Source organism: Schistocerca nitens, chromosome 8, assembly GCF_023898315.1.
Source record: "Schistocerca nitens isolate TAMUIC-IGC-003100 chromosome 8, iqSchNite1.1, whole genome shotgun sequence".
In the NCBI taxonomy this organism is placed as follows: domain Eukaryota; kingdom Metazoa; phylum Arthropoda; class Insecta; order Orthoptera; family Acrididae; genus Schistocerca; species Schistocerca nitens.
The window spans coordinates 436,613,613-436,632,624 of record NC_064621.1 but is presented as its reverse complement, the minus strand read 5'-3'; the positions used below and the strand labels follow the sequence as shown (position 1 = coordinate 436,632,624).

Below are 19,012 nucleotides of genomic sequence, written 5' to 3'. Positions count from 1 at the left end.
ATTCACTGGATCGATACTGTTGTTCACTTTGTTGAAGGACTTAGTGATATTCAGTGCTCCTCCTTCCATTAAGTATAGCTTCAAACCACATCATTTGGTTAGCATGAATTGTTCCCTGAGAGTGCACAACAAATTCTTAGTATTTTACCATACAGTTGATCACATCCAATACTCCATTATTTCATTTATCCATCTTCTATTTTGGATGGAGAGCGAGACAACAGATGGTCAGTATATGAGAATTAATGGTCACATCTCCAGCTGTGTGTTGAAATCTCTTTATACAAATGCAACTGGCTTCAATGACACACTGTACAGACATAAGGCCCCTCTACTGACACAAGGTGGATACATAAACAACTTTCCATACTGCCATATCCCCTGTTATCACAGTATGGAAAGTTGGTTATAGGTCCAAATTTGCCAATACAGGGACACGACAATGGTGCAGTGTCACCAGAACCAGCCACAATTGAGTAAAGAGATTTAAAAACAAGGCTGAAGGTGATACCCCCAATTGTTATACTATTCCATAAGTATTCATTAACATTGTTAATACACTTAAAAACACTTTCAGGGCTGAAGCAAGACCTTCAGAAAACTCCATATTTAAATAACTCGAAAATTATTAATATCAATCATTTGATCTGTCTACATCAAATTTGAAAATTGTTACACTATCATTTGTAATTAAACTAGTCACTTTATAGCAGGCTGTTCCAGCTCATGAGCTTCATACTGAGCTGCACAGCACTCCCTGCTGCACAGAGCATTGTTGATTGCTGTGGCCAATCAAACGGGCTGGTCACACCTTAAATGATCGCCAACATCATACTCTTAGCAGCTACGACATAGTGACTTACTACCTCGGGGCAATAGGAAGTTAAGGAATGTTTTAAAATAAATTGCATAAGTTTATTGGGTATCTGAAATCAGATGTTTTTTCTTTGTATCATAACAAGAGCAATAATATCTGGCATGAAAGTGCTTGCAGCTTTAATGAGCAAGGCTGCCTTCAGTGTCTCATCCAGAAGAAAAGATTGTTCCTTGGTTTGTATTCTTTTCATTGTTCAGGAAAGCTGCTTACAAGAATACATAGAGCCAAACATGCACATGATCTGCGTAGAATCTCTGTGCAGCTTGAGAAATGTTTTTTGCTGTTATGAACAATACCACAGTGACAAATTAAATATTTGTTTTATTTCATTTTAGGGCACAAAAACAACTAAGGTCATAAGCGCCCTTGTCAGAAACTTAGAACGTAACAACTAGAAAGGAGTTAAAGCGACTCTGTGTTAAGCCCAGTTGATGGAAGGAAAGAGCTAAGAACAAGAATTCTTTTGAAGAAAGGTCCACAAAATACGCCATAGAGACAACAAAGGTACCAAACTAAAGTTTAAATGTCCTTAACCATACTGCTATGAAGTAAAATCTGGTCAACAGCACGCACGTTGTTCACTGAAACTGCTAATAATTCAGACGGCAAACATATATCAGAACATAAATGGTTAAAAAAAGGGCATTCGGTCAGGAAATGATAAACAAAGATTGATGACAATGAGCACAAAGTGGTAATGGATCACCACTTAACAAATGGCAATAGCTAAAACAACAGTGCCCAGTACGCAGCCTAAAATGATCTTGCAGCAAGTGGGCCAAGAGGAGGTCGGCCAAGCGGCTGGGAGAGGTTTAAGCCCCTGGAACTTGTTCGCATGAATGAAGACCAGCTGTGATGCCAAAGTGACACCACCTGCTTACAGACAGTAATACAGAGATCATCAGAAGGAATGGATGAACTAGCAGCTCAATGTAGGAGGACTGCAGCCTCGGCAGCAGCCTCGTTTCCTGTCAGACCGATATGATGAGGAACACACACAGACATCACAGTGGCTCTCTCCAGAGTGAGCAGGTGGAAGCTTTCTTCAACCAGTTTCACTAAGGGATGAATTGTGTACAGCACACACAGCATCTGAAGGGCAACGAGAGAGTAAGAGCATGTGACAATTGATAAGCCTGTGTCGCCAGATGTACTGCATGGCCTGATAAATGGCGAAGAGCTCTGCTGTAAATGCTGAGCAGTGTTTTGGAAGCCAATACTGAAAATCCTCACTGCCAATCATGAAGGCACACCCAACACCATAGTCAGTTCAAGAGCCATAGTGTATATAAAGTTAATATCGCTAAGTTCTGTGCGAAAGTCAAGAAACTTACAGCAACAGATCGAATCTCGAGTAGTTTCCCTAGGAAGCAAATGAAATCCAAGGTGAACACAGGTCACTGCATGAAGCAAAGGTGGTAAAGGGTTCACATCCATTGGGAAAGTGGCAGGTTGTGGGAAGTTAAGCTGACTCCAGGAAGTAACAGAGAAATGGGATGTGCCCCATACTGGTGGTCAAAGGAGTCATCAAAGAAGCAGGCAGAGGATGGGTGGCAGGATATGGCAGACAAATGGCATGCGTGTCTAGTGAGGGGAACATCAGGTCAGTATGACAGTGGTAGTTTGGCAGCTTCTGCATAGACACTCTCAACCATGCTAGTGTAAAAGGCACCAGCGGCCAAACAGGATTCTCAATAATGCATTGTATTTATAAAGCATAAACTGGATGGACATGCAGATGCATAAATGAAACACCCATAGGTGAGTTTCAAATGAACAAGGGATTGGTACAAATGTAGTAGGGTGGTCCAATCTTCTCCCCATGAAGTACAGCTTAGAGCATGTATAGGACATTGAGGGACCAGATACAGTGGGCAGCCACATAAGACATGTGGGACAACCACGGAAGTTTTCTATCAAGCACGAGCCCCCGGAATTTCATAGTTTCGGTGAACAGAAGAACAACAGGTCCAAGATGTAAAGACAGTGGAAGACAACCACTGCACTGCCAGAAATTCATACAAACAGTTTTGTCAGTGGGAAAGCGAAAGCCATTGTCGATGCTCCACAAGTAAAGATTACCGAGACATCACAGAAGACACCACTCAAGGAGACAAGTCCATAGAGAACTGCAATAGGCCACAAAATCATCAATGAAAAGGTAGCCATAGATGCCCAGCAGGAGAAGTCCATAAGAGGGTTAATTGCTATAGCAAAGAGGACAACACTTGGGACAGACCCTGACGCACAACGAAGTGTCGAGGTCCGTTACACGGTTTGATATAGTAACGAGGTGGTGAACTACAGAACAGCCTGTTCAAAATCCATATTTTGCAGTGATTAGTAAATTGCGAGACTTGAGACGCCATACCAGCTGGGCACGAATCATATGTCCCATCACCTTGCAAACGCAGCTGGTGAGTGAAATGGGGTGGTAGCTAGAAGGAAGGCGTTTGTCCTTACCGAGCCAAAGTATGGCTATGACAGTGGCTTCACACCAGCATCTGGGAAACGTGTCAGTTGCCCAGATGCGATTCTACACATCAACTAAGAAGTGCTTGCCTGCAAGAGAAAGGGGCTGCAACATCTGAAAGTGAATATCGTCCAGCCCTGGGGTGAAAGATCAGGATGAAGTGAGACTGTCATATAGCTCCCATAGTAATGGCAGCATTGTAGCATTCACGATTCGGAGAGGAAAAAAGTATCACACCCGAGCCTTCTCAACTCATTTCTGATGGAGGAAGCCAAGAGCGATAGTGGATGGAGCTCGAAAGCAAAATAGTGGCCTAAGATGCTGGTAACAGCGATGGGGTCTACAATGACATCATCTGCAACAGAAATATGGGAATGAACCTTGGTCCCAGAGAGTCATCAGAGATTGGCCCACATGACAGAAGAGAGAGTGGAACTGTTAAAAGGAACTAGTAAATAAAATCCAGCTAGCTTTTTAGCTATCGTGAAGAATGCGACGACAGTGAGCATGCAACTGTTTGTAACGAACAGAGTTTGCCAGAGTAGGATGACAGTAAAAAATGCGGAGAGCATGTCTCTGCATGCAAATTGCATCGCGTCATGCCTCAGTCCACCAGGGGACTGGGAAATGGCGCAGTAAAGGTGAAGTGTGAGGAATGGAACATTCTGCAGTGGTAAGCATAATGTTTGTAAGGTTCTACCTGGTGATCACAACTGGGGAAATGTTGTTCACCGAAGGTTGCCAGTTGAGCTTAGAAAGCTGGCAATTGATTTTACATATAGGTGCGGTAAGAGTCAGCAAATGGTGAGCATACTGGAAATAGTTGCTCGAGTATGTCAGTGAGAACGGACCACTCAAGATGACACACACACTGGGCAGTGCAGAACAGCAGGCCCAAATGGGAATAGGTGTGCATGAAGTCTGAAAAGAATGTGGGTGCTCAAGTGTTAAGGGAGATGAGGTTAACTTGACTGAGAAGGTCAGCCAAGAAGGCATCACTCAGACAGGTTCTGGAAAAGCCCCAAAGGAGATAGTGTGCATTAAAGTCACAAAGCAGCAAAAAGGGGTGAGGGAGTTGCCCAATACGCTGGAGGAAGTCTGACATGGTGACACTCCATGATGGAGGGATGTGGACAGTACAAAGAGAAAAGGTGAAGTGAGTACAGAAAATATGGACTGCAACAACACGCAGCCGTGAGTTCAGTGAGATGGTTTGGCTATGATCATCATCCCAGATCAATAATGTGATTCCCCCATGAGATGGAATGCCGTCCTTGAGGAAGGGAGGCTAGGGTCAAAGCAGACCAGAAAGAAATGCGAGCGGTCTAAGCAGTTGCGGGGATGCAATTTTGTTTCCTGGAGGCAGAAAACAAGTGGAAGCTGTGATTCCAAGAGCAGCCGTAACTCTTCCTTGTTGGATCTAATGCCACAAACATTCCATTGGAGAAGAGTCATGACGGGGGAAGAGGAGGAGGAAAAAAAATGAAGGGTTGTCATCTTGGCAGCTGCCGAGTGCCAGCCTTCGAAAACTCACTGTGACAAGGTGCAGAGGCTCGAGGTTCCTGTTCCATAAGATCTACAGAAGCATCAGAATTCTCACTGGGTTAGCAGACAGATTCCAGGGCAGAAAAATGGTTGGTGATGCAGAGCAGCGAAACGGAGGTCAGCAAGGTGAGAGTATCATGCACTGACACTGTGTAAGAGGATCTCCGAGTCAGCGAAGGAGAAGACCGTTTGCCTTTGATCAATTTCTTGGAGCCTTTGTGGTTGGCAGATGAAGACTCAGATGCTTGTTGGCTGGAGGGACACAATAAGTCTTAGCAGGAATATTCCTTTAGACCTTTCCAGTCTGCTGGTTGTATAGCAAGCGATTCCACTGCTGGAGATGAAGATTGGTGGCTTATTGTACAGTTGGAGGAGGAGGAGGAGGAGGAGGAGGAGGAGGAAAAGGATACAAGGATGCTACTGTGACACTTGGTAATTATAAAATCTTGGTATTGAATTTGAGGTCACAAGTCTACGTGGCCACATCCTCCTTGGAGCGAGGAGTAGCAAGAATGCTACCGTAAGTGCCAGGTGATAAAACTTAGGGCTTTTGACTAGCCAACAACTTGCGAGTGACAGGGTCAGACACTTTTTCCTTCACCCAGATCTCCTGGATGGCCTGCTCATCAAGATATATGGGACATTCTTGGGATGAAGCTGCATTGTTGCCATTGCAATTGATACAGCGGAGAGAAGGTGGTGGGCAATTGCCCTCATGAACATCCCTACCACAAATAACACATGTGGCCAAGTTCGACAGGACATTCGAGTGTGGTTGTAATGCTGACACTCGTTGCAGCACATTAGGTTTGGAATGTATGGTCAGACCTTTATGACTTCGGAGCCTGCTTTGATCTTTGATGGAAGCATACTCTATCAAACACAAGAAAAAGGGAGTGTGTGGGCACTAAGGTTGTATCAACCTTTTTCATTACCCGATGGACATCAGTGATGGCCTGATCAGAGAGATAAGTTTGGATTTCTTCCTTGGTCAGACCATCAAGCAACCTAGTGTAAATAACAACAGGCAAAGAATTTAGTGTTCAATGGGGCTTGACACGAAGTTGATAGCCGTGGTGGAACGAAGCTGCAAACAGTTGTTAGGTTTGAGAATCACAATTGGCCTCCAAATGCAAAGTGCCATTACATAAACAAGAACAGAATTTCACAGGGCCAGAAATTATATCAACACCTTTTTGAATAATAAAAGGATTAACTGTAGCAGAGGACTGACCTCCTTCAGTACGTGATACCACGAGGAACCAAGGTGCTGCTGGGAGAGTCTTGGAATCTTCAGCCTCATTCTGTTTATGTTTAGTAGATGTAGACTGAGATGGTGACTGGTTCACTGCAGGAAAATCCCCCATTATTTCCAGCATCTCTGATGGTGTGCTCCTTCCAACTTCCCCCCATCCCCTCCCCAGAGGGGGCTCATTCCCCTTAGGTGATTATTCACATCTGACGTCACACCAACTGGGAAGGTAACAGCTCAGGCAATCACTACTCCCTGGACCTGGCCTATACCAGGGGTACGTGAAAACCCTACCTGCCGATCCGGGGCTGGGAATTACGTGCTACCCAATCACCTGCTACACATTGGATACAGTCGGCCTTCAGGAGCACACAGAGAGGAAAGAGTATCAAAGAGAAACCTCAAATGCCAAAGCCGAGGAAGGCTAGGAGACAGACAATGAAATAAGGAAGAAAGGAATAAAGAAAAAACAGTGGAGGCACTGTTTTGATGTCATGCTACTAAAACTACAGAACACATTCTCAAAACATCCTAGACATGCTCCCCAAGGGAGGGGATAAAAGAATAGCAGGATGATACACCTGCAGCACGGAAAGGAAAAGGTGCTGCAAAGGCATTGTCACCAAGCATGAACTCACTGTAGTTAAGGCAGGTCCAAACATATGATAAAAACTCTAAGATAACAAAATTTATTTAGAGTTTGAGGCCACTGGCATAAAGAAATTATACTCTTAAAAATGTCAGTCTTATGGTCATGCAGCCAACTATCACATTAGAGAAGAAATAAACTATGCACATTCTGGAGGAATACATACTAAAAGGCCTGGACAAAGGAAAAACAAAGCCCAGTATGAGTAGCATGCACTAAAAGAGGACACCATGCAACTCAAAACAGTGCTTATGTCTGATACATCAAATTTTTGCCAATAGACTTTTTCCATGTGAAGATTATGAATAAAAAATTAATAATAACAATAATAATAAGTGTCACCCATAGAGATAATCCACCTTATGCGTAAAATAAATAATTTTCCACCAAGGGAAAACTGAATGTGCAGCGGGCACACAAGCTTCCACCAAAAATTACAAGTAATAAACACATCTCAGGCACTTTAACTGAACAGAGGACAGTCCTACTAAATAAAAATCATAAAAATATCATGATTCCAAATACGATGCACCACAACTGGAAGTGTGCTGTATTTCCCAAAAATGATACCATGATCAATGGTCTGGAAGAAGGTTCCAAGTATCAAGATAATGACTCATCAATCTTAAAGTCAGAGTGACATTATGCCAACAAAGCCAGGCAATGACAGTCACGTAATGATAAGGGTACTGCAGGCAAGGTTACAGCATGTCCCGGAAAAATAAATCACAACCAAACAGTTGAGAAGAATACAGACAAAAAGCACTCATTTGGACTACCAAGGAGGCACAGTGTCTGGTTGTATATCAAACCATATCAAAGATTTTCTGAAAATTTGAGCAGTGTGTTAAGCCTCAATCTGTCTCCCCAGATTGGAAGACACAACAAACATCTTTCAGTATTTGACATTGTCAACTGCTGTCAGTTAAAATGTGTATCAAACAAAATATTACTTTGCGAAACATGGAAGAACAAGAACTCGCTGGTTTCTCTTACTACTTGTACCATATTAATACTTCAGAGTGCATTGCTACATATTACTGTTATTGTTTGTTTAACTTCCAAATTCCAAATGTATTAGATGAGGTGCCAGAACACGTCTGTGCACTTTGCCCAGATATGGCAGCATAATTATTAGTGCCTGTATTTCTGCTCTAACACTACTGTTGACATCCAGTGCAGTACAAATATTGCTCCATTGATGTGTGGCCATGTGAGTAAGTGTCAAGCTACAAATCCATAGGTCTAGAGCTCAATCTTCAATCAGACCTAGGAGTTTTCTTTGTCATTTATTGATTGTTTCACCACTGGTAATAACTGTCACTGTGAAAAAAATCTAAGTTGCACTGTGATTTCAGTTCAACTAGATAGAGCAGTTACTCTGGCAGATGCAAAAACTCACTGGTACTCACATTGATGCACACTGGAGATCATTGTAACATAGGGCACACAAACATGAGTTTTCCGTAGAGATGTTTTTGACAGACAGAGTTAGCACACTAAACTCTTATCTGAATATTTCACTATTCTATGTGTATCGTTGCTCTTCGTCTGCTTTCCAACTATCCAGTTATCTAAAGCAAAGGGTTTATTGTATTTCTTTTGTCTCAAAGCAAGCCCACCTACTGTGGATCTACATTACAAATGTTCTTAAATTATTTCATTACATCACATATAAAGTAGTTCAGAACAAATGCTACCTATTCATCTAATACGGAGACCACGTCGTGATCAGACTTTTGTTATCTTTTATATTTATTGTATGTGAAGTTCAGAACGCGAATATCAATCTCTAACAGCAGTTTGATGCAACTCTCAAAAATTTCTTGAGAAAACTGATTTTGAAGTTTTCCAAGCATCTTTAATTTGCCAAAGCTACAATACTTTTTCAATGGGCCACACAGCTCTGCAGTGCGATGCTAGTCTGCCACATGAGCAGTTCATATTCGATTCCTGGCCAAAGCAACTTCAACAAAGTAGAATGTTTTACAAGGGTTTTCATGAAGTTGAAAAAATTAACTTTTTTTTAATTTAAACAATCTTTGACAAAAGATCTGTAATGAATAATTTATCTTTTCAATGAAAACTGAAATTGAGTGTGCGATATGTTATCAGAAATACACAGACATGCACTTTTCAGAAAAAAATTGCAATTATATGTATGTTAATCAGCATATATTTGATGAATTTGATATTTAAATAACTTGTGTATTCAAAATGAACAACCAAAAATGAAAAAGATAATGACCAAAACAAGACTCAAACCAGCAATCCAGTGATTATCAGCCTCGAGTGCTACCTATTCTTTTTTTATCTTTTTATATTTTACACTTCAGGAAAATGCTCGTAGAACATGCACCTCTGTTTAGACATTAGCCGGGAATCGAATCTGAGCTGTCCACGTGGAGAATTGCATTCTACCACTGAGCCACTTGGCCCATTGAAAAATCATCCTGGCTTTGGTAAATTAATGATACTCGGAAAACCTCACAGCTTAGGTTTTCGAGAATTTTTGAGTGTTACACTGATCTGCTTTGGTTGATTTATATTTGAATTCTGAACTTTATGTAATACAAACTACAAAAATCTGATTGTCGTGTAGTCTCCTTGAGAACAGAAACATTGAATTTCAGGAACTAAATCCTCATTGATTTAAACAGATTAAAGTTAGTGTCGAGACATTAGAGAGAGAAAAGTGTGGTCTTAATTGCGCTGCGTGCCACTATCATACGGGGAGGGGTGGGGTGGGGTGGGGGGGGGGGGGTTAGCATTATTACAGACCTCACAAAGAGTGCTTCAGCTGCTTGAACATATCAGTTGACTGCAAAATGTCCATTCACTCTGTTTAGCCACTTTATAGGCACTGCTCTTTCAGGTATGTGAACTAACACTGTGGAGTGGCCACAATAGTCAACATCTTCACTAATTTTCCACTGGTGAGTGCACAGAAGGAAAGGACAGTGGCAAAAACTCTACTACAGTGAGAAGAAGTGTCCCTAAGCCTTCGTTCAGCAGAGACAAGTCCTACATTAGGGTGAGATGTTCTGGAGCTTACCCGATTGGTTGCCTCTAGTATAGATCCACAGAGCATAATGTCCATCAAAATCAGGAGGAAGAAGAGAAATGAATGACGTAGTAAAAGAAAATTATAAACTGCCAACAGTTATTTCTTGATTAACACATTCTGAAAGCATATGCTTGTAATTCACTACTACCATACAGTTGCCAGCAGTGGAACACATTATGATACACAAATGTTTAATAACTCAGTGATAAGTAAGAAACTTGTTAAAAGGTACGCATAATTATTAAATACAGTCAATTCATGTTTGGCCCTAAACACAGAAGTCTCTTTCCCTTCATGCAGCCCCTCAACTGCAATATCATAGCACCTGAAAACACAACATGAGCCACTTCAGCAGTAACGAATCTCATAGCCATTTGAAGACAGGAGACAGGATGGAGAATGGAATCTGAGAAAGGGGGAGAAGAAACATGGGAGAAAAGAGAGCAAGACAACATGGGAGAAAAGAGAGCAAGACAACATGGGAGAAAAGAGAGCAAGACAACATGGGAGAAAAGAGAGCAAGACAACATGTGAGAAAAGAGAGGACGAGTACACCTTATGAAAGTATGAACAAATATCAAAGAAGGGCAAACGACCAAGAAGTGGAGGGCGGGGTGGAGGGGTGGGGGGGGCGGGCGCCGCCACACGCTGTAGAAGGGGCCGGGGGGGAGGGGGGGCGAGGTGCGGGGGCAAAAAGGGCAGGTGCGGGGCAAAGAGGCCCAGAAGGGGAGGTGCGGGGCAAAGAGGCCCAGAAGGGGAGGTGCGGGGCAAAGAGGCCCAGAAGGGGAGGTGCGGGGCAAAAAGACCCAGAAGGGGAGGTGCGGGGCAAAAAGACCCAGAAGGGGAGGTGCGGGGCAAAAAGGCCCAGAAGGGGAGGTGCGGGGCAAAAAGGCCCAGAAGGGGAGGTGCGGGGCAAAAAGGCCCAGAAGGGGAGGTGCGGGGCAAAAAGGCCCAGAAGGGGAGGTGCGGGGCAAAAAGGCCCAGAAGGGGAGGTGCGGGGCAAAAAGGCCCAGAAGGGGTGGTGCGGGGCAAAAAGGCCCAGAAGGGGAGGTGCGGGGCAAAAAGGCCCAGAAGGGGAGGTGCGGGGCAAAAAGGCCCAGAAGGGGAGGTGCGGGGCAAAAAGGCCCAGAAGGGGAGGTGCGGGGCAAAAAGGCCCAGAAGGGGAGGTGCGGGGCAAAAAGGCCCAGAAGGGGAGGTGCGGGGCAAAAAGGCCCAGAAGGGGAGGTGCGGGGCAAAAAGGCCCAGAAGGGGAGGTGCGGGGCAAAAAGGCCCAGAAGGGGAGGTGCGGGGCAAAAAGGCCCAGAGGGGGAGGTGCGGGGCAAAAAGGCCCAGAGGGGGAGGTGCGGAGGAAAAAGCCCCAGAGGGGGAGGTGCGGGGCAAAAAGGCCCAGAGGGGGAGGTGCGGGGCAAAAAGGCCCAGAGGGGGAGGTGCGGGGCAAAAAGGCCCAGAGGGGGAGGTGCGGGGCAAAAAGGCCCAGAGGGGGAGGTGCGGAGGAAAAAGGCCCAGAGGGGGAGGTGCGGAGGAAAAAGGCCCAGAGGGGGAGGTGCGGAGGAAAAAGGCCCAGAGGGGGAGGTGCGGAGGAAAAAGGCCCAGAGGGGGAGGTGCGGAGGAAAAAGGCCCAGAGGGGGAGGTGCGGAGGAAAAAGGCCCAGAGGGGGAGGTGCGGAGGAAAAAGGCCCAGAGGGGGAGGTGCGGAGGAAAAAGGCCCAGAGGGGGAGGTGCGGAGGAAAAAGGCCCAGAAGGGGAGGTGCGGAGGAAAAAGGCCCAGAAGGGGAGGTGCGGAGGAAAAAGGCCCAGAAGGGGAGGTGCGGAGGAAAAAGGCCCAGAAGGGGAGGTGCGGAGGAAAAAGGCCCAGAAGGGGAGGTGCGGAGGAAAAAGGCCCAGAAGGGGAGGTGCGGGCGAAAAAGGCTCAGAAGGGGAGGTGCGCGGCAAAAAGGCTCAGAAGGGGAGGTCCGGGGCAAAGAATGCAGTTAGATCCACACCAGTAAATACCCCCTCCCCCCCCCCCCCCCATAATTCCTCCAAGAATAAAAGTTACATGCAACAAGAGTTTAAAGGATCTAATTAATTAACAAGTACGTGTTAATGCATTAAATGTTTGCTTTAAGGAAGCAAGCCAGAAAAAGTTTATAAGGGATTTGGAATTATGCCAAAGTTTGTTGATAGTTGCTAAATGCTTTCACTCTCAATACTGGATGAATAAAGTCCGAACATTTGTGCACCACCAGTTATGTTGCCTAGAAACCATCACAGAGTTTCTGATTGTAATACTTGCCTTATTGTGTTAAACTTTTAATATTACATTGTACTTCTTAATGAGCACATTATGTCATCATTTTAAAGTTTTAAATTTGGTTAATAATCACATAAAATATTGAAAATCTAATTTTTGTTAAATCTAAAATCGGTCAGACGGGAATCTGGAACTGTGTCTGGGTACTGTGCCCAGGTTCCGGGATAATAGTTTAGTAATATGCATATGTTAACAATACATCTAAAGGAATGATCGGGCAAAGTTGCTTTTTTTGACAGTTACATAGGCAAGATATTTAGACTGCTTATACATACTCAAACTCCACGTAGTAGCGCAGAAACTCAACAAACAGTTCACCCAGTGTTTGAACATTATCTGAATGAAAAGGCCGTAACTCTTCATGAATGTTGATTCTATGTATATCGGAATGCGGACTGAATTTTCCTTGATATATTTCATGAAGGCAAGGTAACACTGAGGGAGCAACTCCACCTACAACAAAATGAAAATGATTCTTTGAAGTAATACAAACTAAAATATTTAATGCTAAATTAGTAAAACATGAATTGTATGACAGATGTTAATTAAATTCTTATCCTGAGAAACATTACATAGTATTTGAGAAATGAAATTTTCTTATTTTCAGTGTAGTCTCCTTGTGCATAAATAAATTTAGTCTAATGACTTTCCAACTTTTTAATACCATGAGTAAACTATGGCACATAAAAAAAGTATCTTCCTCAGCTTCAACTTCTTCATTTCATGTTTATCTTTGTTCACCCTGCTACCTTGTGGGTGTCTTTCAAAGCATAGGACCTGCAGTCTTGTAACAAACACTACATAAATACAGTTAGATCCCGTTATACATGCATTTGTTATACATGTTTTCCCAAATATAAATAATTTTAGTTTTAAGCCCAGTGCTGCAAACTGTTAACAGTATGCGGAAGCATTATTGTGTTAGCACACCTCAACGCAAATCTTCTATCATGTTTGCCGAGACATGAATCTTCAGTTCAGGTCTGTGGAGCTGTGAAGTTGCACTTGACAAGGTATGTATTTAAACTGTAGGGTTACAGGAAAGAAACAGTGTCTGTTGAGGGAAGGAAGCATGTATGCAAGTCACATTCATTAGAAACAAAGACAGAACCTCGGTTCGCTATATGAAAAGTGGGCGTATTGTTGACATTCAGGGTGATTTGAAATTTTGTTAATCTACAATGAGAACTGATTGCGACAATGCTGAATCACTTTGAAAAACTGCTCACTGTTCAACTGATTTAAGTATGACTAGAATGAACAAATCCTGCTCCAGGGTGAGAGTAAAAATGAAAAATATGCAAAGCCACCAGATTGAGTATAACAACAAACTGCATGTGCCACTCTCTGGAGCTGATATTCAAGCTAAAGCCAAGAGCTTGTATAGAGATTTAATGAAAGAAAAGGACTATCCAGCACCTTTATCAGCCACCTCAGGTTGGATTGATTGCTTCACAACATTAAAATGACAGGAGAGCAGCTGCAGCAGATGAAGTTGGAGCTGAGAAATTTAAAAGAGGCTTAAAGAAGCTGTGACAGACAAACGCTATACTGCAAAGGAGGTTTTCGACCTAGATGAAACTAGATTATTTTGGAAACAAATGCCTGGCTGCACGTTTATTTCTATTCAAGAAATACAGCACTTGGATTTAAGGCTGCAAAGAACGGATGCACCATATTTTTCACAAGAATTGCTGCAGGGGATTGCAAATTAAAACTGCTTATCATCTACATCTCTCGAAATCCTAAGGCACTAAAGGGTTCCGACAAGAGCAGGCTTGGAGTTAATTGGATATGGGATAATGATTTTAGTGTATTTCAGACTTATAATTTCAAGTGTATAAATTCTGCATTAAAATGCATTTCGTTAAGATGATGATGGATATCCTTGATAAAGAAATTCTGCTGCCTTAAACTTAACATGCAAGTACACAAGAACCTAACCTGATATTTTACATACAAAATGAGTCAATTTACATGAATTCAGTACGTGTGGCAATTCAGTGGAATGTAACAATCGCGTATAGTGTGATTTACCAGTATATGATATGGATATGTAGCTTTAATAACATCCATCAATTTGACCATTACTGGAATGTGATACTCTCTAGTGACATGATGTCCTGCCTTTGTCATGGTAGTCAGTAATCACTACACCATGACAGTCTAAGAAAACTGGAGCAATATTCTTCATGCAGATGTAATCCAGCATTTTCCTGGATTTGGGCCACATCATCATCATACATCACTTAATCTTTCTGTACCTCTGGCTTTTAATGATGAAATCTTGTTTCATCTATTGTATCAAACATTGGAAAAACTCATTGAGAATTAGTTCAAAGATCTCTAAATAATGTTGAGAAATGTTCATTTCAATGCATTTTTGGTCTATGGTTTACACTCTATGCAGGCCCAGCAAAGGTAATGCTTTGTCAAACATGAAGCATCATTGTAAGGTCAGTGTCACTTAGCTTGCATACTTCGAATCTCATCACCTGTACACATATTTGAAACTCCTGAAGCTTCATCTTCTTCAATAAATGCAGAAGCATGCTTCAATTTACCACCACATTCTTAACCAGTGAAAAGAAAAACGAAGAATTGTTTAGTACCTAATATGTCTCCAGTGTCATATTTGAGTTAAACTTTCGGAAACCCACTAACTACTATCACAGATCATAGCATAATTTTACACTTTTGTCATTAACAAAAGTTAACCTTTAATTGTATTCCACACACTGAACAAAAATATCATATATTGTCATTTAAAGAACTTCCGTGTTATAACATCGCTTTTTCACCTAGCAAATGGTGCGCAAGCACACGCGCCCCCTGATTACAACTATAAAGTAAGATAGACCAACCAGCGGAATACGAATTGGAGGTGCACAACTGATGAAGGTGAAAAGTTTCAAATATTTGTGAGACGTGATAGTGGGGAAATGAAAGAAATGAGAAATGGAAGAAATGAGAAAAAGAACAGTGATCATTGCAGACGGGCAGCAGCAGTCCCGCGAAGTGTTAAGGGCCTTTCCTTGACGTTGACCTCCATCTGTCCAATGGCCACCTTCACACATCCATCCACATCAAACTCACCAACAAGCAACAGTACCTCCATTATGACAGCTGTCACCCATTCCACATCAAAAGGTCCCTTCCCTACAGCCTAGGTCTTCGTGGCAAATGAATCTGCTCCAGTCCAGAATCCCTGAACCATTATACCAACAACCTGAAAACAGCCTTCGCATTCCGCAACTACCCTCCCGACCTGGTACAGAAGCAAATAACCAGAGCCACTTCCTCATCCCCTCAAACCCAGAGCCTCCCACAGAAGAACCACAAAAGTGTCCCCATTGTGACAGTATACTTTCCGGGACTGGATCAGACTCTGAATGTGACTCTCCAGCAGGGATACGACTTCCTCAAATCCTGCCCTGAAATGAGATCCATCCTTCATGAAATCCTCCCCACTCCAACAAGAGTGTCTTTCCGTCGTCCACCTAACCTTCGTAACCTGTTAGTTCATCCCTATGAAATCCCCAAACCACCTTCCCCACCCTCTGGCTCCTACCCTTGTAACCGCCCCCCGGTGTAAAACCTGTCCAATGCACCCTCCCACCACCACCTACTCCAGTCCTGTAACCCGGAAGGTTTACACGATAAAAGGCAGAGCCACGTGTGAAAGCACCCACGTGATTTACCAACTGACCTGCCTACACTGTGAAGCTTTCTACGTGGGAATGACCAGCAACAAACTGTCCATTTGCATGAATGGACACAGGCAGACAGTGTTTGTTGGTAATGAGGATCACCCTGTGGCTAAACAAGCCTTGGTGCACGGCCAGCACATCTTGGCACAGTGTTACACCGTCCGGGTTATCTGGATACTTCCCACTAACACCAACCTGTCAGAATTCCGGAGATGGGAACTTGCCCTTCAGTATATCCTCTCTTCTCGTTATCCGCCAGGCCTCAACCTCCACTAACTTCAAGTTGCCGCCGCTCATACCTCACCTGTCTTTCAACAACATCTTTGCCTCTGTACTTCCGCCTCGACTGACATCTCTGCCCAAACTCTTTGCCTTTACAAATGTCTGCTTGTGTCTGTGTATGTGCGGATAGATATATATGTGTGTGTGTGTGTGTGTGTGTGTGTGTGTGTGTGTGTGTGAGCGCGCGCGCGAGCGCGCGCAGCGCGCGAGCGAGCGAGTGTATACCTGTCCTTTTTTCCCCCTAAGATAAGTCTTTCCGCTCCCGGGATTGGAATGACTCCTTACCCTCTCCCTTACAACCCACATCCTTTCGTCTTTCCCTCTCATTCCCTCTTTCCTGATGAAGCAACCGTTGGTTGCGAAAGCTTGAATTTTGTGAAGCCAATGAACACACCCGTCAACTCCTATCCTTAACAAAAGTCCTTAATCTTTCCTCTCCCAAATCCACACCGGCTGTTCAGAGCATCCTCCTACAGGTCAACCGTAAATTAGAACAGCATGCCACCCTCCACCTCAAAAAACTATCCAATCTCCTGGTTTCCCACCTCCAGAAAGGCAACTCACTCACCCTTCACAACCTTTCCAGCAAACCTCAACCTCCTCTCATTGCACACCAACCCAGTCTCTCCCATCTACTCAATCTCGCACTTCCAGCTCCACTCCCTCCAAAACCTCAAAATTCCAATCAACACAACCTGGAACCACAACACCCCAATTCAGTAGTTAACCTTTCCTCCAAACCTCTCTCCCAATCCGAAACCTCTGTCCTATCCAAAGGCCTCACCTTCAGCCCCACTCCCAGATTCAACCAAACAGCCCTCGTGAAAGATTTACTGTCCTACACCAGTACTCTCTGCTGGAAATATCACTTTGCCACGAAGAAAAATGATCCTAATCCTACTCCTAATGATCCAACTCCCCAAAACACCATCCAAATTGAACCCTGCTTGGAACAGTTCCGTCCTCCGTCGCAGCGGGACCCACCTCCTCTTCCTCAAAATCACCCTCTCCAAACCTTCCAGGAATTTCTGACTTCCAGCCTTGCATCTCAATCCTTCTTAAAAAACCTTGATCCTACTCCCAACATCACCACTGCTGAAACCCATGCTATCCGTGATCTGAAGGCTGACTGATCCATCGTCATTCTTCCAGTGGACAAGGGTTCCTAGACCGTGGTACTTGATCGTCGGGAGTATGTGGCTGAGGGACTGCGTCAGCTTTCGGACAACACAACATACAAAGTTTGCCAAGGTAACCCCATTCCCGATGTCCAGGCGGAGCTTCACGGAACCCTCAGAACCTTAGGCCCCCTGCAAAACCTTTCACCTGACTCCATCAACCTCCTGACCCCACCGACACCCCGCACCCCTACCTTCTACCTTCTTCCTAAAATCCACAAACCCAATCATCCCGGCCGCCCCATTGTAGCTGGTTACCAAGCCCCCACAGAACGTATCTCTGCCTACGTAGATCAACACCTTCAACCCATTACATGCAGTCTCCCATCCTTCATCAAAGACACCAACCACTTTCTCGAACGCCTGGAATCCTTACCCAATCTGTTACCCCCCGGAAACCATCCTTGTAACCATTGATGCCACTTCCTTATACACAAATATTCCGCACGTCCAGGGCCTCGCTGCGATGCAGCATTTCCTTTCATGCCGATCACCTGCCACCCTACCTAAAACCTCTTTCCTCATCACCTTAGCCAGCTTCATCCTGACCCACAACTTCCTCACTTTTGAAGGCCAGACATACCAACAATTAAAGGGAACAGCCATGGGTACCAGGATGGCCCCCTCGTACGCCAACCTATTCATGGGTCGCTTAGAGGAAGCCTTCTTGGTTACCCAGGCCTGCCAACCCGAAGTTTGGTACAGATATATTGATGACATCTTCATGATCTGGACTCACAGTGAAGAAGAACTTCAGAATTTCCTCTCCAACCTCAACTCCTTTGGTTCCATCAGATTCACCTGGTCCTACTCCAAATCCCATGCCACTTTCCTTGACGTTGACCTCCACCTGTCCAATGGCCAGCTTCACACGTCCGTCCACATCAAACCCACCAACAAGCAACAGTACCTGCATTATGACAGCTGCCAGCTCCCTTCCCTACAGCCTAGGTCTTCGTGGCAAACGAATCTGCTCCAGTCCGGAATCCCTGAGCCATTACACCAACAACCTGACAACAGCTTTCGCATTTCGCAACTACCCTCCCGACCTGGTACAGAAGCAAATAACCAGAGCCACTTCCTCATCCCCTCGAACCCAGAATCCCCCACAGAAGAACCACAAAAGTGCCCCACTTGTGACAGGATACTTTCCGGGACTGGACCAGACTCTGAACGTGGCTCTCCAGCAGGGATACGACTTCCTCAAATCCTGCCCTGAAATGAGATCCATCCTTCATGAAATCCTCCCCACTCCACCAAGAGTGTCTTTCCGTCATCCACCTAACCTTCGTAACCTGTTAGTTCATCCCTATGAAATCCCCAAACCACCTTCCCTACCCTCTGGCTCCTATCCTTGTAACCGCCCCCGGTGTAAAACCTGTCCCATGCACCCTCCCACCACCACCTACTACAGTCCTGTAACCCGGAAGGTGTACACGATCAAAGGCAGAGCCACATGTGAAAACACCCACGTGATTTACCAACTGACCTGCCTACACTGTGATGCATTCTATGTGGGAATGACCAGCAACAAACTGTCCATTCGCATGAATGGACACAGGCAGACAGTGTTTGTTGGTAATGAGGATCACCCTGTGGCTAAACATGCCTTGGTGCACGGCCAGCACATCTTGGCACAGTGTTACACCGTCCGGGTTATCTGGATACTTCCCACCAACACCAACCT

At 44.3% G+C, this 19,012-nt stretch overlaps 1 protein-coding gene across 2 annotated transcripts in view; it reads right to left on the bottom strand.

The window, feature by feature from the left end:
• Positions 1 to 19,012, bottom strand: part of LOC126199329 (poly(A) RNA polymerase gld-2 homolog A-like) — a 162,759-nt gene that overhangs the window by 28,265 nt on the left and 115,482 nt on the right. For both annotated transcript variants that reach the window (XM_049936174.1, XM_049936173.1), the window contains exon 9: positions 12,431 to 12,608. In XM_049936174.1, coding sequence (XP_049792131.1) covers positions 12,431 to 12,608 — 178 coding nt within the window. The remainder of the gene's footprint in view (positions 1 to 12,430; positions 12,609 to 19,012) is intronic.